General features: G+C 42.4%; 1 protein-coding gene across 2 annotated transcripts in view; it reads right to left on the bottom strand.

Moving 5' to 3' along the window:
- The window catches only part of BPGM (bisphosphoglycerate mutase), a 66,997-nt gene extending 44,558 nt beyond the window's left edge, over positions 1-22,439 (bottom strand). The window contains exons 1-2 of one of the 2 annotated variants that reach the window (XR_013992595.1): positions 22,220-22,258; positions 9,305-9,966 (exon numbers count right to left, since the gene is read on the bottom strand). Coding sequence is in view for 1 of the 2 variants with exons in the window: in XM_081038600.1 (XP_080894726.1) it covers positions 9,305-9,905 (601 nt within the window). In the remaining variant the exon portion in view is untranslated. Of the gene's footprint in view, positions 1-9,304; positions 9,967-22,219 lie in introns of both variants that reach the window. The other variant, XM_081038600.1, reaches the window with a different exon arrangement.
- Positions 22,440-23,235: the final 796 nt, after the last annotated feature.

Below are 23,235 nucleotides of genomic sequence, written 5' to 3'. Positions count from 1 at the left end.
CAATGCAGCGGGAAGAGGAGCCACAGTTATTAAGACCACTGTATATATACTGCAGCACTCACACTTTGCCTTCTGTTAGAGGGGCTGTGCAAATGCCCACTTCTCCTACCAGGATCACAAGCTCATGACCATGTTTGAGCCCTCCCTGTATCACCATGCTTTTGGAACAGTGCCTTACCCACTGCAGGAATTGAGTAAATGTTTGTTCAACTGTAAGAGCCACTATTATGTGTTGGCTGCTAGGATCCATAATTATTTAGCTAGATGATCCAATATTACAATTGCTTGTATTACATCTGTCTACTTCTAACATATAAATAAAGGGTAGAAGGAATAAAACGTTAACTAAAAGCCCTAATGCAGAGAGCCTATACATGAAAACATTCTGAGGACTTTGTCAGAGGTGCAGTATAGGCTGAATTTCAGAAAGAGATCAACAGGAAGACACACGCTCCTCAAAAGAAAAGACTGTGTGTCCAATTCCAGGTGCTGTATATTTACACCAAGAACTACCTGATTGTACACACCCTCAGCACCTTGCTGAAACCAATGAATTGGAGCTCTCTGGGCTTTCATGTTAAATCTGCTCTTTTACTGATGTAGTCTTGATTCAAGATTGTGTTTCCTTCATTATCTTACCAAGCAAAAAAGGAGACGGTGAAAAAGATTGAACAAAAGGTTGTTTGTGTTTAGTGCTAAGAAAGTAAACAAGTCAAATGAAGTTTAAGTCTTCCAGGTATTTTTCTTTGGCTATCTCCAAAGTATTTGCTCAAAATCTTTGGATATCAGGAAATAGGAGACAAGATGTTCAGGGGTATAGAGCTGTTACAGCACAAGAAACCCTACTTCCAGAATGCATATCTGGGGGGATTAGAAAAAGAGGGAAACAGTTTTGATCCAATCATTTAATTGTGGGGTTAAATGGGGGGACCAGTCAGTCACTCACTTCCCTTTACTCACTTTACTTCCCTCAAAAACTCACTTCCCTTTACCGATCCAGTCAGTCACGATTCAAACTCCTCTGACGGGTAATTTGTGACAGGAGTTCTGTATTCTTCTATTGCCAAAATAAGAGCTAACGCAAGAGATTCTGATCTTTAGAGATGATCTACCTATTTCTAATTATCATTCTTTAAGGTTTGGAAGCTATATATGGACAATGAGAAGAATGGCTGGGGAACGACTGGAAACGGGTTATTTTACTATTGTAACAAGATGACAGAATAACAGAGCTTCTAATTTAGAATAAGGCAGAGAGAAGAATCGATTTTACATTTAATGTTATAGTTAAATAACCTACCACTTTTAAAAATAAAGGTTTCTATAAAGCAATTACACTTACAGTAAGAGAAAGCTTAACCATAACGCTATAGGATTTGCTTCCCAGAAGAAAGGACTGAATTTGCTGCTTCTGAAAATATCACACTAAAATGCCAAAGGTGACTGACTCGTCTGTCCCTGTCCACACACCACGTCCCAGCTGACCTTTCCTCCCTGATTCTCTAATTTCATCTCAGTACTTCTTTGCCTTGTTATGTGTGCAGCTGCACGCAATTCTTCAGGGATCAAATGGGTCTTTCATGAGTCTCTTGCATGCCACTCTCATTCCAAACTTGAAACTGCCTAGTCCTGTGCTTGAACCCAGACTAAACAATCCACTTCCGCTGGCAAGACGCAGACTGTATCCAGTGCTTCAGTCCAGGGCCGGGCTTTTCCTTCAGTGTGGGCCCCAGGAAACAAACAGGAAGTGACTGTGCCAACCACAGAGAAAGAAACACACGCCTGTCTGGAACACTACAGAACAGGATGCTTTCAGATACAAAGCCCGGGTTAGGAGTTTTCAGGGTGGTACTTTGGGAGCAGTTTGTCTGAGATGGGCCCCTGCTTCAATCTGGACTTATTAGCCCGGGTCATTGTTTATGCTGCTAAAAATCAGTAAGCCGTCCCTTAAGTAGGAATTTTCTTACTATGTAATAACTCACGTCTGTTTTAAATCTTTCTCCTGAAAGTATTAAGAACTACTAGCAAGTTAAAAGTAAAGCAATCCCCAAATTATGTATAACCGAAGAGCAGAGCTATTATATGAATAATGCGACAGGGTAGAGGCCACCCCGAGCAGGCAAAGAGTGTACCCTGGGCGCTGACATGCGGTTCCTGTGTTCACAACCGTACCAGTTACCTAGCTCTGAGTTACTCGCCTCTCACTGCACTGACTCTTCTCCTGCTGTGGCTCCATGAGGTTCCTGTTGACCTACTCTTGGATCAGATGGTGGTGGAAAGGAAAAAAGGCAGATGGAAGGCGCAGTTAAGAATGGAACTTAGAATTTGGTGGCACATGAGAAGCAACAGTTTGGGGCAGGAAAAGATTGACAAAAGGAGCTCACAACCTCGAAGGACAAGACTTCAATGGTCCAGCAGCTTGTACATCACTTCTTACGAAGAAGGAAGGACTTTAAAAGGTAATTCCCTACACTGACTATAGATTAGGTGCTAAATAACGCCAGCACCAGGAGCTCCCGAAGTCTTGAGAAAGCACTAACAATGCCCTCCAGGTTAGTTTTCAAAGGTTAGGGTTAGACAGGTAGGTGCACATAGCAAGTTTCATTTAATTCTACTAATTGGCAAGCTAGTCTATTCGTTTGTAAAATGAAAGGCAAGGTCCCAATTAGACCAATGGTCATTTCACTGGATAAAAGCAGGTGTATTAAAATTGAGGTGTAATTTACATCCAGTAAAATTCACCCTTTTTGGTATACAGCATAGTTCTGTCATCCCCCCAAATTTCCTTGTACCCCTTTGCAGCCTACCCTCTTCCACGGTTCCGTTTTATGACTGAACAGTCTTACTTTGACATGATTACAAACGGAATTATACAATGCATAGCGGCTTTTTTTTTTCCCCAAACAACAGAAATTTTCGCACAATTCTAGAGATACCAAGGTGTTTTTTTCTAAGGCCTCTCTCCTCGACTTCCTTCTGTGTGTGTGTGTCCAAATTTCCTCTCCTTCTAAGGATGCTAGTCCTATTGGATTAGGACCCATCCTAATGGCTTCATTTACCTTAATCACCTTTACAGACACTATCTCCAAACACAGTCACTATCTCCAAACACAGTCAGTCACATTCTGAGGTATTGGGGGTGAGGACTTCTACACATAAAATTTATAATGTATAGCTTTCTGAGTCCGGTTTCTTTCACTTAGCATAATGCAATTCAGACTCATCCATGATGCTGAGTCTATCAGTAGTTTGATCCTTCTATTAAAGCAGTTTCTTTCAAGCAAAACAGTTCAGCAATCAATGATTGACCAAATGAAATTTAAAAATATGACGGGATACACTGAACAGCAGAGTTAAACACAATATTGAACCACAGCTCCTCAGTGAGTTCAGAGCCTTGTAATGTAGTTTCTACATTAAACAAGATAACCGTATGTATGTATAATGCCTAGAATTGCTCTTGGCACACAGTATGCTCTCAAAAAAAGGGCCATCTTGTGTCGCTGTAGGACGGTCCACCATTCACAGGCTACAATGTAAATGTCACTCACAGACTACAATGCTAGGATAACAGCAATAATAATTTAAGACTCAATGAGTTGCATCAAATTACCTTTTTATGGTTTAGCTCCTAAGGATGCTCTTGACCCAGCTTATTATAACTTAGTATTCCAAACAAAAACTAGAGCCAGGGAAGGGCTACTTTTGCAAAAAAAAAAAAAAAGAAAGAAAGAAAACAAAAAAGCCCAGGTAGTCATCGTGTATAGACTCAGTGAACTGGGTTTAGGTGTAATTCACAGCCCCATCTAATTATCATGCTCATGGCCAAGTCATCTGAGGTCTGTTTGGGTTTCTTGTTCCTTCAACAGCACTTGTGTTCCTTCCCACAAATGGAAGAAGTGTCAGTCAGGATTTGGCTGCCTGTGGAGTAATGTCACAGCAGCAAAGAGTGGAGAAACAAAATCATGTCTTAAGAATCAACACTCACCATTGTTGAGGTATACACAATCTAGAGTAGATGAGTAACACTAGAAGACTCTTACGAGAAAGATCTTAATTAAGACACTTTCAGATTTCAGGGTCAACCAATATTCCAGTTAGTTATTTGGGTCATCATTATTCCTACCCCAAAGTTAGTCTTGAAACAATATGAAAGTATTTTTATGACATGACAATAAGCAGTCATTGATTCTATCAGTTTCTGACTTCTTCCCCAGCAGAAGATAAAAATGCTTTAAGTCTGTCAAGCAGTATAAAAACAATATATGGAAAAAATATTCCAGTTCCTTGAAAGATCCTGTTTTATAGGGGAGAATTTTATATAAATCTATCTGGAAAGCATGACCAGGAATCAGATGAATTTATAACCACAAGCATTTTTAGTTTTGTAATCAATAGATAGAATTTAGCAACTTTGATGTTTATAGGACATATGGCATCTGGTTACACCCATTTGGAGGATTCAATCTTAACACTACTGAAAGCTAACATCTTTATAGTAAGGTGACCATATAATTTATCATCCAAGCTAGGGCACTTTTGAAAGTGAAAGGAGATGCTATTAATAATTGTACTGAGGTAACATATATTAACCAGAAAATGGGAGTTTATGGTCATATAACTTTACAGTAAAAAAAATTTGCAGTTAGATAGTAAATTTTATGGTATGTGTTTTTTACACACACACACACACACACACACACACACACACACACACACACAATGGCAAATAGTCCTTCCTATGAGACAAAAATTTGTATTTTCCCCCTAAAGTAAGGGAGATTCACTTAAGTTCTGGAGTCTTGGAAAGTTAGCATCCAAATTCAATGGACTGTTTCCTTTTAGGCTGGGAGTTTATAAAGTACCACATGAAGCCCTGTTACTCGCGCCCTTGAAAACACCACACATGGCAAGATAAGAGGTCTAATATTGATATTCCCATTCCAGTGAGCACATACATTTAGAATAAATTTTTAAAGGGCTGATATCTCACTACACTAACAGGAATGATATGGAAGAAATACACACTATTTCTTCTGATCTTGGGAAAGTCACTTATGCTTAATTCTTATAGCTGTGAATACTTGGATCTTATGCTTTAATATATACTATTAATACAAGAGAAATTCCATTAGTGGAGAATATCATTTAGAGGACTCCTAAAACAATAGATAACTAATTTATGAAGTGATCCATAAAATTACTCCAGTCTTTTTCATGCACATGAAATAATTTCTTCCATTTTAAGAGTGGGAGTAATTCACCATAAGGACAACAGCAAAGAACTCATGAATCTTAACAATAGAACCACCAGGGGGTACTACAGGCCAAAAAGGAACAAAGTTGTTCTACCCAGGATAGGTGAGCCAACATTACAAAACACCCTTTTCCATAGTGGCTGCACCAATTTGCAATCCCACCACAGAACAAACAAAACAGAAATAGACTCATAGACACAGAGAACAAACTGATGGTTGCCAGAAGGGAAGGGGGTTGGAGAGTTGGATGAAAAAGGGATTAAGAAATTCAATTTGGGAGTTACAAAACAGTCACGGAGATGTAAAGTACAGCATAGAGAATAAAGTCGGTAATGTTGCAACAACTATGTATAGTGCCAGGTGGATGCGAGGCTATGGCATGGTCTGTCTTTTTGGCCAGTTTTTCCCTCTGAAGGTCTGCCATTTTCCATGGCCACCAACCCAACCATTGCCATTCCCCATCTCCATCATATACTCCTTCCTTCTCTTCCCCTGCAGACATCTGCCAGCCCTACACCTTTTTCTACTTTCACATACTTCCTACTCAAGTCTCTTTATACAACTTACCTCTTCCAGTATGAACACAACTATTTTAAATCAATTATCCCCCAAATAAAACATTTTCTAGTAAGCCTATTTATAGTGATAAGGATAGGAGTTATAACTTAAGGTTGCTTCAATTTCATTAATCTCTGAAAAATAATTTAGTTCCATACAATCAACTTAAAAAAAAAAGAGAGAGAAAGAAAAAGACCTTTAGAAGAAAGGTTAAACAAAGCTTGAGGACGAAAGCCTGCTAATTTCTCATCAATCCCTATAATCCATTTCTGCCCCAGTGGTCAAGTTGTGTTTTAATTTTTTCTTTATTCTATATTCCACATCCATGCTTTCTATTTTGTTATCATTTTTTTTACATATTTGCCTTAAACTATTGTTTTCTAGGCAAATGTCAAATTCTTTAATCTTTCGATCCCATTGATTAAGTTATTTTTGCAGCTTGGAGATAATTCACATACCATTCAATTCACCTACTTCAAGTATACAATTCAGGGGCTTTTAGTATATTCAGAGTTTTGCAATTATCATCACAATCATTTTTAGAACGTTTCCACCACCCAAACAGGAAACCCTGTACTGTCAGTCTTCATTCCACCCCTCCCTAACCTCCCCATGCCACCTGTACCCCAGCCATAGGAAATAATAAACTACTTTCTGTCTCTATAGATTTGCCTATTCTGGACATTTCACATAAATGGAACCCTACACTATATGATCCTTTGTGACTGGCTTCTTTCTTTGTAACAATTCCAAGGTTCAGCCATGTTGTAGCATGTATCAACACTTCATCCTTTTTTTATTGCTGAGTAATATTCCATTGCATGGAGATATCACATTTAATTTACCCTGTCATCGGTTGATGGGCATTTGGGTGGCTTCCATGTTTTGGCTTTAGGAATGACACTGCTATAAAGTTTTGTGTACAAGTGTTTATATGAATATGTATTTTCATTTCTCTTAGGTATTGTTATGGGTTGAACTGAATCCCCTCAAAACAAGACATTCTGAGCTCCTAACCTTCAGTATCTCAGAATGTGATTTAATTTGGAAATAGGGTCTTTATAGATGTAATCAAGTTAAAATGAAATAAGCCCTAGTCCAGTATTATGGGCGCCCTTATAAAAAGGGGAAACTTGGGAGAAACAGACACACACAGGCAGAATGCCAAGTGAACACGGAGGGTGGTAGTGATGGATCTACAAACCAAGGAATCAAAGATTTCCAGCAAACACCACAAGTAACAAGAGGCAAGAAAGGTCTCTCCTAGAACCATCAGAGAAAGCATGACCTAACCAAAATCTTGATTTAAGACTTCTAGCCCCCCCAGAAAATTAGTATCTGTTGTTTTAAGTCACCCAGTTTTGGGTACTTTATTGCAGTAGCACAAGGAAGCTGATACAGGTATATACCTAGGAGTGGATTTTTACCCATCAAAGAACTGCCAGAATTGTTTTCCAAAGCAACTATGCCATCCGATTGGTTTTCAATAAATTATTGAGGGAGGGTTCAAAACCTTCCTCAAATATAGAAAGTAAACTTTTCTACAGGTAACTTTGTTTCCCAGAGGGAATTCTTCCTCCAACATCACTACATCAAAATCCTTTAGGCCACTGTCAAATCCTGTCATCGTTCAATCAGTTTTCTTTACCCCCATTTGTTCAATCTTCCAATTTCCTTCAGAAAAGCACATTAACAACAGTTAAATCATCAATGCACTAATAGGAGGTGGCATCGAGAATGAGCTATGGTTAGGACTACAGAATAATCTTACAGATCTAAGCCCGAAGATATGAGAGTAAGTAGTACTTAACAGCAGGAAATTGTTTTTTAGGGAGGTTTTCCTAGCTGAGACAGGGTATAAAAGAGGATGCTAAAGGAGATGTTAACATTTTCTTTCGGGAAGGGAGTCTGGCCACAAAGCGATCTAAATCCCATCTCTGGAAAAAAGGAATTGACATGTGAGGAAGACTGTATCTGCTGGCAGAAACTGAAATTCTAAATTTCAGTTTGTTGTTATTCTAAGTGGAGCCTCAACTCTTTTGCAAACAATAAAGTACTATAGCCCAGAAATGATGAAGTTATATACCATTTAATTAAATATCTAACTATTCTGAACAAGGAAGAATAGAACCCTTTATAGAGTTGAGTAAATAAGATATATATATATATATATACACACACACGCACACAAACATTCGAGCGCCATGTCTAGCCAATAAAGTTTTTAATAGCCAATAAAGTCTGTAGATTTTAGATTTCTGCACTAATGGATGCAGGTATATGAGTAATGATTTGGCTCTTGGCCAATGTTATAAAAATTAGGGGTAAAAAAACACATGCTAAATAGTTTACAATAAAATTTCATAAAGATCACTTCATTTTGTTACCAATAACCTCTTTTCACTTACTCCACATACAAAGTCAACCTTTTCATTTTTCATAGCCTCATATAGAAAAGTAAAGCAGAATGGAAAAGGAATGTTTGAGAAATGTATTCTAACATCAGTAAGCTAACTGCTAACAGTGACGATAGGCAGAAAAACACCAGACAGAGCAGATCACTCAAAAAAGCACAACCATCTAGGATAATTCAGCAAAGGGAGAAAGGGGGATGAGAAATCCTCTGGAAATGTCACAGTGTAATCACTGATTTCCAAAACTAGTAAGTTTGAGTCCTCGAAAGAGTTCATTTATTTGAGTTCATGGCACTTAAGAGAAAGGTAACAATACAATACATTTTAGAATACAGTTAGAATACAATATCAAGTAGTAGTGATGCTACTGATTAGCTCCAATAAGCCATCTTTTTGTTTTCCTCCCCTCGAACTTTCTCGGAATCAATGACTAAGCCTGATCTGGAAAGAGAGGAGTAGAACAAAAGAATAGTTCCGGAAACTTAGGTCAGAAAACACAGCAATAATTGTTTACAGTTGGAAGAACGTGAGCCAAGCTGAAGCCTAGATAATTTTACTGTTCTTGAAAGACGCAAATAAACAAATTTATTTTGAATATCATTTCTACAGAAATTTCTTCCCTTCCTAGCCTCCTTTCATCTTACTACAAGAGCCACATAATCCTTTACACCAGTGGTTTTCAGAGTGGAGAGCCCTAAGCAACCATATCAGCATCACCTGAAAACTTCTTAGAAATGCCAATTCTCGGGCCAGAACCCCAGGTCTATGGATTTGGAAACTCTGAGGGCAGGGCCAGCAACCTGTGGTCAGCCTAGCTCTCCCTCCAGGTGACTGATGCCTGCTTACGTTTGAGGTCCACTGCTCCAGATAACAGGGATGTAAAAGGCATATAATTTTTGATGTATAAACAAAATGATTCGTAAAAGACTGAGTGACAACAGGGAGTAGGGAAAGAAAGTCTAGTATATAAAACTGTGCATTATTAGCTCAGATTCCATGCCCTTGTTAGATCAAGGCCCAACTGTAACACTTAGCAACCTCTAACAAACAGCAGCATAGAGACGGTATATGTACCTTCCAGATGTTTCAGGAGGGCCCTACTGCTATTTCCATGAGCAGATATCAGAATGGTTTTGCCACGTAACACTTCAGGAGCAATCCTTTCATTCCAAAATGGAAGGAGTCTCTCCAGAACATCCTTCAAGCTTTCACACCGCGGCAGCTGGCCCACAGGCACATCACACACTTTATACCTCCGGTCGTTGTAGATTTCGTGGTAGTAAGGATGAGACTCCTCGATGGGTGGCGGGGTCACGTTGTAGCTTCTTCTCCAGAGCCTCACTTGCTCTTCGCCATGGTTCAAAGCCATTTGCTCCCTATTGAGACTGATCAAGGCGCCATAGTGACGCTCATTCAGGCGCCAGGAGCTTTCCACGGGCACCCACTCCTGCCCCAGCTCTTCCAGGATCAGCCAGGCTGTGTGGATGGACCGATTAAGGATGGAGGTGAACACAAGGTCAAACTCAAAGTTGAGCGCTTTGAGTTGCTTCCCACAGTTCCGGGCTTCCTCCATTCCTTCACTGTTAAGTTTCTGATCCACCCAGCTACAAAAACGGTTCTCTTTATTCCAGGCCCCCTCTCCATGCCTTAACATAATCAGTTTGTATTTGGACATACTGATGGCTGAACGTCCCTCGTGTCTTCAAATGGGCCAAGGTTCAACGGCAGAAACACATCTAGAAAGAGAAGAAACAAAAAGGATGTTGTAGTCTTCGTTGAACTGATTACCTGAGAAGGAAAGCACCACTTTCCTACACCCTGTCTCTATAATAAGTGACGATAATTCCTTTGAACAGTTTTGACATCAGTCATCAGGCATTTTATGCATTATACCCACACAGGCAGACTCGACAGATAATTAATTACAGGGGACCTAGTTGACTTAAATTTTCTGATGTCTAGATAGCATGTTAATTGTGTGATGTAAAATAACAGAACACTTCACTCTAATGGCATGCTGCCTTTCCACCAGATCAAAAGGCACTTTATGCTCCCAGAAGAGAGGATTTAACAGAATGCGTTGTAGATGTCTGCAAGGATGACGAGTAGCTGGGAACTCCCAGTTCCTAGCAGCTGACTCTAGAATCCAGGCATCCTTCTGAATTTGTTTTTCCTCTGGTGGAAAAAGAAATAATTACCAGTCTCACCTGGTACAGGAGTTATTAAACATGTTAATTCAAATAAACCCCCACATTTATCTGGTATGTAAGTCACGGAGTGGTGGCGACTGGCTCTTCAATGCCACAGGAGACCTAGGAAACCTGGGTCTGAAAACACAGCAATCAGAGGCTACACCACATACAAGAAAATCTAAGGTTCCAGCTTCAAACAACATTAAAAGTGATTTAAAGCGACATTAATACCGGACGTGGTACTCACCTAAATAATCTCTCCCCTGCCTCAAGACAGAGCTTTTGGCAGGAATAAATCCAGATACAAAACAAGCTATCAAACGCAGGCAGCTGGGGGATGCTGCCTGGAGAAACAGATTAACAGGAGCAGGTCTGTAGGAGTGAGACGAAGCCCCGTGATAAGAAGGTCGTCTCCTCCTCCTAACCCGTCAGCTACCCTCACATACCAGCCGCATCTCAGTGGGCGAAGAATCTAGTAAAGTGGAACAGACAATCCTAAAGTGCTCTGAGCGTGCTCAGTTAAGCCCCCGACCCAGAGACCTCCTGGGCGCCCAGTCCCCTGAGAATCTGCTGCCTGGCTGCCTCCCTCAGCCTGCCCTCCCTCTCCTTGCAGTGGACACATCGACACTGACAAACGCTGCTCCGCTGACACGCCCAGCGCGCTCCACCTCCACCCCAGCATTTTCCACACCGGGGAGTAAAGATTATAGGCACATCGGGGCCTGGTCTTCAGCCATTCTTGGCAACTTCCATTAACTGGAGATTTTCTGTTCCACTTAAACTGTGATTCAGCCACAGTTATATAACAATCAGTGACAAAGTTAATTGGAATCTAGATCTAGTTTCTTCCTTTCTTAATTCCTAGAGATTCTGAAGGGGAAAAAGGGCTTCAAAATAAGGCTTCATATTTCAGCGGAAGGCAAACAGAGGACTGCGAACTGAAGCAGATGGAGGTGATCTACGAGTAACTGAAAGGCTCTGGCAGTTGGTTTATGATTTCCCTTTCTCGTCGAGCATCATGTTTGAAGTGTTAGTGCAAATGGAGCGGGGAAGCTCGAGGTCACTGGAACAGCCTGAGCTCAGGGCTCAGGGCTCGGAGGTCGCCGATGCCTCTGCCCTCAGCCCCGAGGGGTATCAAGGTGGCAGAAGAGCAGCATCTGGCAGTGTTTGGCTCAGTGATTACTGGTGCCCAGAAGCAGAATAATCATGAAGCTGGTGAGGCTCAAGCTGTAGGGCTACTCACTAGAACAAACTCGTTCTGAGGTGCGGGGAGAGGCCAAACAATGAATTCACATGGATGAGAGAGAGAGAGAGTGTGTGTGTGTGTGTGTGTGTGTGTGTTTTACAAAAGAAAACTATTTTGTATTGTTACTTTAAAGACCCCACTCTACCATGTAGTAGAAGCTACAGGCTCATCAGAAACTGAATCCACCTCTTTATAACATTTATTGTCTTGTTTTTCAGGGGGCTGTGGAGGAGAGGGCTGGAGAAGAGAGAGGCTATCAACTTCCTCTACTTCAACCCTTACTCTGTCTCGTCAAGCAAGAAGCCTCCTCACGCCAATGAGCTATCTTCCCTTCAGATGAAGAAGGGTACGGTGGACAAATTTTGTAGGCAGGAGCACTTCTCCATCATCCTGATTATGCACTCGATCAAGGGAATGAAAAAATGTAGCAGTGACATCATGAACACGCAGGCACCTACCACCCAGCTTTGCAGTATCTTAATCGGCTACATCTGCTTACTTTGTTTAAGGAACAAAACAATTTCTCTGTTTTCCCCCCCTCAAAATACACATACTGGAGCAAAGAAAGAGTACTACAGCCACAGACACTATACAAATACACCCTTTTCCCTCATTCTGGTGTGTAGGGTGTGAATAGAGGAAGGACCCAAGCTAGTGCATCTCTAAGGTAAACAAAAAATCACTTCCTTCTCCCCGTCTTGCAGCTACCAACAGATTTTCCCCTTGAATTCACGGACGAATGTTTACAAAGGAGCTGCTGAGGTTTAAAGCTGGCAGTCTAAGATTTTAATCATCGTGGGAGCTGGTATACTAAGTGTTTGCAAACAAACACACAACACAAGTCAGTTTGATTTCAAGTTTAAGACATGGGCGGCAAACTCACAGGTCCCAAAGGCCAGGCCGATGTGTGAAGAGCAATGATGTTGGGTTACAAGGTGGTGGAACAGGGATGAACTCAGAGAACATTGTTTTCCCGATGGACACCACCACTGTGGTGTAACTGGATAAAGCTTTGGTAAAGCCTGGTCTCACTGAACTAAGGGTACTATTCTTAGAACTTTCCTGAAGGACAGAAAGAAGGCGGGACTGTTGAAATCCAAGACTCTGAGTCAGACCACAGAGAACCTATGGATTCTCCTTTGTTTTTAGAGTAAATCAATGTCTTTTAAAAAATAAACATAAGAAAGATCATTGCAGCTCCTGAAAGTTCATATAATAAAAGGAGTAGCTATTACTTAGCTCCAGCCTATTTCCCTGTGAGATGGAAGAACTGGGGTTCCTAGATTTTCCAATTCTCAAAACCACTGGAAATGTGCATTTTAATGTGATATCTGATATAAATACTGGCGACTCATTTGAATACATTTTTAAAATGTGAGCTACACAAAACATGTCTGCAGGCTAGATTGAGTCTGCTAATGTATGACCTGTGACTTAAAGGGAAATCTCCTCCTGGCCACAGATGAATGGGGAGGCCACCGCCCCCCAGGAGACTGTTAGACCCCAAGCTTCCAGCTTTCTTCTGTGATTGTCCAACACACTCTTTCAAAGGACACACCCTCTAATCCCCTGTGTGCTGGGCTTCCTGGTCCCTGACCCTCCTCGTCAAACCCTCTGCCACCTCCCTGCAGTCTCAGCTCTGTAATCAAACTCCCACTCAACTTCGCACTTGTCCTGGAACACTTCCTCCAGCTGAGCTCTAACCAAGCTGCAAATGAACTGATTGCAAAACAACCTCCCAGGTATCTGCTTCTGTCTTTAGTGTGTGTATGTGTGTGTGTGGTGGAAGGGTTTGTGCCTCATATTCTGGGGCAGGAGCAGATGATGAGAGGGTCCAGCTCCCTCCCTCTCAATGGTACTTCCTGATGAAATGCCTCCACCTCACCATTTTTGGGAGGGAGAGCTTTGATTCTGAGAGTCTTGCTATTTCCCTCACTTATTAGCTGCAAACCTCCTGAAAATTAAGCACCCTATTTAAAACCCTCAATTACTTCCTGTTGATCTTAGGATAAAGTTTAAATTCCTTAGTATGACCTGCAAGGCTTTGGCTTTATTTCCTTGAGCATGCCATGTTTCCTTCCCCCCCCTTTTCCGCCTCCACCCCCCACTCCGGTTCAAGCCGTTGCTTCTCAGTCTAGTTGTGTAGGACACAGCTGCCTGGCTCATGCTGGTATTATGAACCTTGCACTCCCCTGGGCTGAGGCTGTTGGTCGCCGGCTGCCAACCACTCACGCTGGCCACTGGCCACTGGCCACTCACAGTAGCCCACAGCAGCGCACAGCAGCCCAGCTCCAGGGAGAGCTGTTGTTCACAATCTTAGCTGTAGAGGGCGCAGCTCACTGGCCCATGTGGGAATCGAACCAGTGACCTCGGAGGAGTTGACTATTAGGAGCGACCATTAGGAGTACAGAGCTCCAACCACCTCAGGCTGGCCCACCATGTTCTCTCTTCCCTGCACATGCTGTGTTCTACACAGAACCCTCACCCAGCCCGTCATCCCCTCCCCTCCACTGTCCCATCGCTTCCGTCCTACTTTAGGTAACCTCTAGTCATCCTTTAGATCAGCTATTAGATTTAGACCAACCAAAATAATTATATTCCTTACATAATTCCTATATTAGTCACATATATCCTTTGAAATTTTCTAAAAGCCACATTAAAAGATAAAAAGAAATAAGTGAAATGAATTTTAATAATATATTTTATTTAACCCTGTAAGTTCAAAATATTATAATTTCAACATAGGAGCTATATAAAATTCTTAATGAGGCATTTTACATTCCTTTAATCATAGTAAGTCTTTGAAACCTGGTGGGTACTTTATCCTCAAAGTACATTTCAATTTGGACTAGCCACAGTTCCAGGGCTCAATAGCCACGCGACCAGCTTCTACTGTATTGAACGGTGCCTCTTTAGAACTCGGCTTAAATGCTATTTTCTCTAGGCCAGTGGTTCTCAAACTCTAGCGTGCATCAGAATCACTAGCAGAATTGGTTAAAACAGATTGCGGGGCACCCCGCTTCCAGAGCCTGACTGAGTAGGTCCGCGGGTGGGGGTGGGCCTGAAATTCACATTTCTAGCAAGCTCCCAGGTGATGCTGATACTGCTGGTTTGAGAACCTCTGATCTAGGCAGACTTCTCTGCCATTCCTCGCTGCCCATGAGGAAGTGGGCAGATCTGCCTGGTCTACACTCTTACAGCACCCTGCTTTACAACCCGGGAGCAGTGATGGGTCACTTGTGACATTATCAGTGGTTCAGCGTCTATGTGGCCCCTTGAACTGTCAGCTGCATCGTTGCTGGTCTTACTGCCTTAGAACCTAGCATGACACTTGACACACACCGAGGTACTTAGTAGATGTGTTTGAATCGAAGTCGGTTAGGAGAAAATGATTATACTGTGCTGATGAGGCCGAGGCTTGACAGTTTCAATGGTAATGACCAAAGTAAAAACAGTCCGTTGGCCGGGCTGAGATGTCAGAAAGCTTGAACTCAAGAATCCCAGTGAATTTAGTGGCAAAGCCAGAGCCAAGAATCATCATCCACTATATTTTTGTTCCCTTTACAGTTTAGTATGTTCATGAATGGCCACAATCTCCACAGACAAAAGAGAGACTCCAATTAACTTGCTGAACAACATACAGCCACTAAGTGGCAAGTCTAGGTGTCCTTCCCAATCCCTGAGCTCGTCCTACCTCAGCACTGAAGACTTTAGAGCAGGGGTGTCCAAACTGCGGCCTGCAGGCCAACTGCGACCCACGATCCATGTTTTATTGGCCCGCAGCAAATTCCAAAAATATATTTAGTTTACGTAAATAAACCAGGTGAGGCAATACGCACTTCACCTCAAGTGAGTGGCCCGGCTGCTTGTGTATTTTTACTGCATAGGGCCCTTGGTGAAAACCGTTGAAAAAAGTTTGGACAGCCCTGCTCTAGAGTCTTGGTTTGAGGATCGAGGCTCACTGGCCTCACTTCACAGGGGACCTCTAGTCACAACTTGTCTTTCCAAACCCAGGCAGCTCTTCATAAAATGAACACAAACAAGGTGAGGACAAAGCTTAGGGCTGCTCTTGAGAAAAACCTCAAGGCACAAAGTCAAGTTGGGTAACAGTGACCTCAACTGATAAAGAAATACCTTACTAAAAATATGTACTCCCCATCCTCAAATTAAAAACTGTTTGTTGGTTTGTTTGTTTAAATCAAGCTTTGTGTTCTTTTTTGTCGTTTTTGGTAAAGCTCTCCATCCTGGAGTTCGTTCCTCATTTATCCCTCGGCATGGGTTGCCAACACTTGAATTAAGCACTAATTTTAGTCAATTTACTTCATGCCAAAAAAGAGCCACACAGGTCACTGAATTATCATACCCCAGGCTTCCTTCCTTTTTAAAGTACGGTATGGCTCAAAAAAATTACTAAAACAATTTACTTTTCTATGATTGTGCCTTATCTTCCCCACCCCTTCCTCTTTGCTGTTTTTCCTTCCTTCTCACCATTACTTTTTTAGTCCGCTGACATTTAACTTGTGCCTTGCCCAGTTTAATGAAATGGCCTCTCAAAAGACTGCCAATCAATTATTTCCTAATAAGTAGAGACCATCTTCTCTCAGGATTCACACTCTGAAGCTGACTACTTCCATCAAGGAAAAAAGCTTCTTTAAGATTTCAGTGCTGCCTTTCCCCCAGCTCTTCTACGGCTCTGTCCTGATTTGGGGGCTCTGTATTTTCCTTTCCACCAGTAACAGTACTATGATGATGAAGTTACCAGATGACGTCATAGCAGCTGACATTGATGGCGTGCTCAGCACGTGCTTGGGACTATTTGGATCCATAACCACTGTTCTCTGAGGAGGTACTATGATTACTCCCATTTTACAGATGGAGAAACTCAGAAGGAGTGGTTAACTTGCCCAAGGTGACACAGACAGGAATTGGCAGTGCTGGAGTTCAGTCACACACAGGCTGGACCCCAAAACCTGTACTTATGCATTTAACCACTCTGCGATACTGCCAAGGCTGTGTCCTCAGTCCTTGGAAACCCAGCTTGCCTCACTACTTAATCGTATTAAAATGGAGGGTTTATAAACTAACAGCCCCAAAACTCAAAAGTCTCCCCAGTCTGGTCAATTAAGTCATGCCTCAAACGTGTTGCAAGCCCCACGTGAGCATGAAACAATGCTAGGTCTGTGACGAGTACAGAATCCAACATGGATTGTGTCCTCAAGGAACTGGTGACGGAAAGGTGACATGTCTGTGTGCCTGTGTGCTTGCGCGTGTGCACCTGTGTGCATTGCTGAAGCAGAAAGCAATCCACACAACGAGACAGCACTCCATTCCTAAAGAAGGCGGAAAAAGAGACATTAGTTTGAGTAAGGCTTCGTGGACATGGCACTACTTAAGCTGGATTTGGAAAGATGTTTAAGATTTTGATTTACAGAAAAAGGAGATGGACTTCTAGCCTAAGAGAACAGTGAGTGGCGGCAAGGGAACAAATGCATATGTTCAATGGTGACCCATTCAAACGGACTGCAGAATAGGCAGGGTGACCACACGTCCTGGTTTGCCTAGAACCGTCTTGCTTCAGGCCTGTTTCTCCAACATAATAATTATAGGGCCCCTTTCACACTTGAATGTCCCATTTGGACAATTATATGATCACCTTTTAAGTACAGGGTGTAACAAGGCGGTAGGAGACTAGCCTAGAAAGATAACACTGAATGGTGGCCCCAAAAGGGCTTTGTGCCAAAAAATGTAGGTTCTTCTATAAGTAATGGGAAATCATGTGTGTATTTTAGAAGGATCAGCTTACACTTACAAATACAGAGAGAGGTGGGAAAGGCAGGACTCTGAATACTTGTGAGGCTCACGTAGTAATTCTGGTAACATATAATGAAGACTTGTACCAGGCTAACAACTGTTGAGATGTGATGGAGATGAATGTGAAAAACACTGAAGCTTAGCTCCACTTTTTCTGTAAAAGGGCAAATAGCAATTTTTTAGGCTTTGTGGGCTATATGGTCTCTGCTGCAATTAATCAATTCTGCCATTGTAGCTGAAAGCAGCTACAGACGATGCATAAATGAATAAATGAGGCTGTGTTCTAATAAAACTTTATATATGAACATTGAAATCATGTACAACTTCATGTAATTTTCATGCACGTGAACTATTGTCACTCTTTAGTTTCCAGAATCTGGCCTCGCAGCATGCCATACCCAGATCTACTCACTAATCACATCAGCATTTTGAACCTTTAAGCGTCCTGTCAGGGGATAACCCCAACATTAAATCACCTGATTTTATTTTAGGCCAGAACTGCAACTACCTTGAGGGATGGAATTCCATTCACAATTGCTTTTATTCCTCCCAGAATACACTTACTAAGAACATTTAAATCAGTCTGAGTCGTTTACTGTTGCTTAACTGAATTGTGTAGTAATGGGTTGGAGATAAAACTATAGGGAAAAAATTATTCACTTTGTTAACCAACTTCAAAAGGATGCTCTGTCATTTTGACATACTTTATTTCTATTAGTCATCTTCATAAATCATCACGGTGCCTCACACTTCAGATGAATGTACAAATATACATTCAAGCTCAAGAATAGGTGCTATGCAATTGCCTTGGCAATAAAGAAACAAATAGGTGATTCAAAGGAAACACACTGTGCAGGTAACTTATATTTTCAAATTCTTTTGCCATAAATTTATATATGTATATATGTGTGTATATGTACATATATATATTTATATACAGATATAAATTTATGGCAAAGGAATTTGAAAATATATGTATATATGTATATTTATACATATACATACACACATACACACACACACACATACAGAGTGTGCCAAAAAAAATGTATACACATTTTAAGAAAGGAAAAACTGTATTAAAATCGTAATACAATGAACGATGCTAGCATTCATTCAATTAACGCCATCTGTTGAGCGAATATCATACTACACATTGCTACACATAATTCAACTCAACTTCGAAAAGTGATACGTAGATAACATCTCTTAAAATGTGTACATTTTTTTGACACCCCTGGTGTATACCGCGATGCCAAAAAAATGTATACTCATGACTTGTATTCATCTTTTGTTATCGGCACATATTGAATATTGTAATTTTAATACAATTTTTTTTCCTTTCTTAAAATGTGTCTACATTTTTTTGGCACCCTCTGTATGTTTACATATTCCATGTAAATTGGCTATAGAGCAAAAAACATTCTCTCCATAAATGCCACCATAAAACTGAAATTATGTTTCAAGATTAGCATCCTTTGGCAAGGCAGAGATGAAGAGGGTAGGTAGATATGGGACCGGTGCACATATAAGGCTCTGCCTTTACGGACGTTACTTCTACTGTATTTCCAGAATCTCTCGATAGTTTCAACAACTGTAGCCTAACAATCTTGCTGTTGCCTCCTACTCCTGCCCCTTATTAAACCATATAATTTCACATACCTTCCCCTTCCCCACTGAGGCTTGTCCTGTCTTCTAAATTAATGCTTCTGGGACACTGCTTCCTCTCTTCCCCAGGTGTTTGAAAAGTATGACAATGCATGAACAGATGGGAAAAGTTATAGGATAAAGATCAACCTAAAAACTTTGCTTGTTTTGTGCCTAAAAATTACACAAGAAAAGTGATCAATCATATAATGTTGAAGTAATATAAAAGAAGGGCTACAGAGCCAGAGTTGGTTTGATCCAAAGCTTACCCTTAAATAGTAGACCACTCAGATGTTTGCCCAGGTCCAAATCATCACTGCATAACTCTTAAACCCCACTGCATTAGGAACCTAACTCTACAGATGATAGGCTAGCTGTACTGGAGAGGAGAAAAAAAGAGAGGTTAACCATAAATTAAAAAGGAACAGCTCTTAAGGGAAATGAAATCTGGAGCTCAGTTCCCTAGAGTCTTAACAAAATATACCTTCCCCAAAATCAAGCTCAATATTAAAACTTCAAACATAACTATACCTAAAGGCACCTAGTGTTCCACCATCTATTACTTTTCCTAAAGCCTCATAGTAACTTTTCCACTTGTATTTGCATTATAAAAACACCTCTTTATCAAGGAGCAAATCCAATCACTTGCAAGTGCTTTCTAGGTACTATTACCCTGTCATTCTCCAACTTCATATCTACTAACCAACGGCCCCTATCGATTACTTGTCACAAGGGTACCAAGCCTATCCACAGGGAAGAGATATATCTGTGTCATGAGATGTATGTTTGCCTGGGCATGTTGCTTGTTCCAGCTTGCATGGCATTACCAATGGGCATAGCACCCACTTGTGACACCTCCTTCCTATAATCCCCCAGAGTAATAGCTTTTGTCAACACACTCTATTTCTACCAAATCTCCAAATTTTGAAGTCAAGATACCTGGACATCAGTCCCAACTCTGCTATTTACAGACAGTGTGATTTTTTTCCAAGTTATCTACATTTTTCTGGACCTCAGTTTCCTTATCCAAAAAGATGAGGATAACGAAATTACTGTTCTCAAGGGGCTATGAAGAACACTAAGTGAGATGATAGTGGCCTCTACCAAGGAGTGAGAGGTATTCTGGATGGAATGGAGCAGACTTAGTCTGTGCATGAAGACTGGCACAGACGTCAGACCCTAAAGGTGATCTTCCCTTGCTGATGGCATGAGCAGAAGCAAAAGCTGGGAATAAAGTAAAACGAGAGTGGGGGGTAAAGAGAAAAGCTTAAATTAGGTAGTGGAAAGAGGAACAAAATCAAATGGCGCCTGTGTTTTGGGGCCAAGGAAACTGATGGTAAGATACAGTCCTGAAAGCATACCAAATACTAACCAATACTCTACAATCCAAATGCTTTAGTGAAGTGGCTGACATTTAATTTACATTTCATAAAGTATGTTTTTTCCATACTTGTAGCCAAGTTTCAGTGAAAGATTTCTGTTGTTAAGTAATTCTTTTGGTCCTTTTTCCCCAGGAAAACATCCCCTCACACCAGATTTCATTCCAAGGATGTTCCAGAGATTTATCAGTTCAAACATATGTGTGTCTTCTGTTCTCTGGGCACCCTCTTCTGTCCTCTGGCCACTCTCTTCTTTAAGACACTTAAAGAAGAAGGCATGCCTGAATTTAGTATCAGTCATTACTGAAAATGAAAGGTGCCACTTAATTTCAACCAACGGTAGAAAGCAAAAGAGGAAGAGAGACTGAAAGACATACCCAAACACTAACAGTAGTTGCCTCTGAGTGATGGAATAAAAAAATGACATGTTCTACCACATTACACTTCTGTACAATGACCAACTTTTCTGCCATGATCTCGTTGGTTTGGTTTGGTTTAAATATGGACCCAAAAGAATAGTTCTCCACAACGGGGAACTGTTCTTTGCTAACACATTGGTATGGAATTCACTGTTAACGAGATTTTGTTTACATACGGGCAGTGGAAAAAGGTCGAAGGATCTTCATTTTAAAACGGTCTTTTGACACAGGCGTGGACCTCAGAAATAATCCAAGGCCACATCCGAGTGCTAAAGATGCAGACGTTAAGAGGCAGAGAGCTCAAGTGATTGAAGACCAAACAGCAACAAGCTTCAAGAGTCAAATCTAGGTCTCGTCTTGCAACTCAGAGCTCCTTCCACTACACCACTGGATGGAAGTATGCTTCTCTCACGTCCCCCACCATTTGGGAAGCATCTAGTGTATGAGGTGCTAGGAGGCAGTTTTCAAATAAAGGACAAATGAGCGTGTGCTCTGCTTTCCTTCTAGAAAACCGTAGTAGCTCCTGGTGAAAGACAGCATTGGATTTGTCTCCCCCCAGAAGTCTGTGGTCCTCACTCCCAGGCCACACAAACCCTCCTGAATGGGGAGGCGAGGCGGGAGGGGGCTGGCAGTTACCATGCAGGAGCTCACCACCAGCTACCCTTCAAAACTTCACTGTGAACTTGACTTCCATTAAAGCATTTCCACGGCCCTGCTCTAGGAACCCAGCTCCCAAACCTTTACGAGGAGGAGAACCCCACACTGGCTGTGTTTTCGCCCCCAGTGGTGCCAGGACCCTGTGATTTATTACGGCTCCAGATTTGGGCGCCACCTGAGACCAATGCAAAGCCTCGGCTCCTCCTCCGGGCATGGCAGTCAAGTTTGCCCGGTCGACGGAGTCCGGTAGCGCCAGGCGGCCCTGGAAACACCGAACTTCCTCCCCGAAGCCCTACTACGCGTGGGAAGGGCTCGGCCACACGGGGAGTCCAACGCCCAGGACGGACGCGCGCATCGCCCCCTTCCGCTCCTCTTTATTCTTGCCGTCCACACGCGAGCCCTCCGGCCAGCGGCCACATCGGGGTCCCAGAGAGGCGCCTTCGGAGAAAGGGACAGCAGAAAGGGACCTGGGCGATGAGCGAGGGCTGGCACGGGGGCGGACGAGCGAGCGCCAGATTCAAAGACTGAAACCGGGGAGGAAAGGAACTGGCTGGCTCTCGCTCCAAAATAAAACACCGCATCCTTTAAACAGAGTCACGTTCTCGGCAGCCACGTCCTAAAACAAAACCACCACTCACCTGCACCGAGGCCACCAGCAGAAGCCGCTCTTCGCAGCCGCAGAGCCGGTAGCGCCGCCTAAGACTCATCCCTGCCACCGGCATCAGCCCTCTTTTCTAGCCCGGGCGCCAGAGGGGGCAGGTCCTGGAGCTCTGCCTATTGGAGGGTCGAGCTGTCACTCACGAATGGCCCCGCCTTAGTCCCAGGAACAGGTCGAGGTCTTTTCCGTTTCCCAAATCCCTGGGGGGAGAAAGTGAGGCTCTGATTGGCTTGTGTCGGAGACGAGCACATTTCCGGACCAGTAAGGAGGTGGCGTCGACGCGGGTGGGCGGGCTTTGGCCTGGGGAAGTAGAAAATTGAAGCCAGGAGCGTCTCTCCCACTATGGAAATACTTGAAACCTGGGCTGCTCTTAGGAGGCTGAGGCGCTAGAAAGCGTTTCGCGTTATAAAGGAGATACTTGCCAATGTAGGGAAGTGTCGGCGAAACCTTGGCGGTGATGAAACGACGCCTTTTTTCACGCGTGGGAAACTGCAACCCGAGGATGAAGAGGGACAGTTCTCGCGGAGGAAAGTTCCTGGCTTGCTTCGTGGGTTTTCAATTTTAAATAGTGATGACAGCCCTTGAAGGGCTCGATTTACGGGCAGTAACTTACTATTTCGTCCACATAACAAGTCCAGCAAATCTGTGCCTGCCAAGCACGTCCTCAGAATAAGTAATCATAGATTTGAAAAGATAGCCTTCCCACGTTTTTAACTCGGTGACACACTCGGCATTGAATTCATTACGACCTAAGTGTTTGTACTTAGTTCTCCACCTCATTTGTCCTTAGAGCGTAACCACTCCTCCTGGGATCCCTTCTGGGGGGGGCACAAATCCAAGGCCTCACAGGTCCCAGCAGCGGATACGTCCCATCTGGTGAGAGTTGGTCCTTAATTTGCAGAAGATGAACGACAGAGTTCGGGTCGGAGCACTTGGAGGTGGCACCTTTCAGGTGACTCTCAGGAAGGAAGGCATCTTCTGAATCCCGTACTCTTA

The sequence above is a fragment of the Rhinolophus hipposideros genome, assembly GCF_964194185.1.
Source record: "Rhinolophus hipposideros genome assembly, chromosome: 25".
Lineage (NCBI taxonomy): Eukaryota > Metazoa > Chordata > Mammalia > Chiroptera > Rhinolophidae > Rhinolophus > Rhinolophus hipposideros.
The sequence above is the reverse complement of the archived record's forward strand: the minus strand, read 5'-3'. Positions and strand labels throughout refer to the sequence as shown.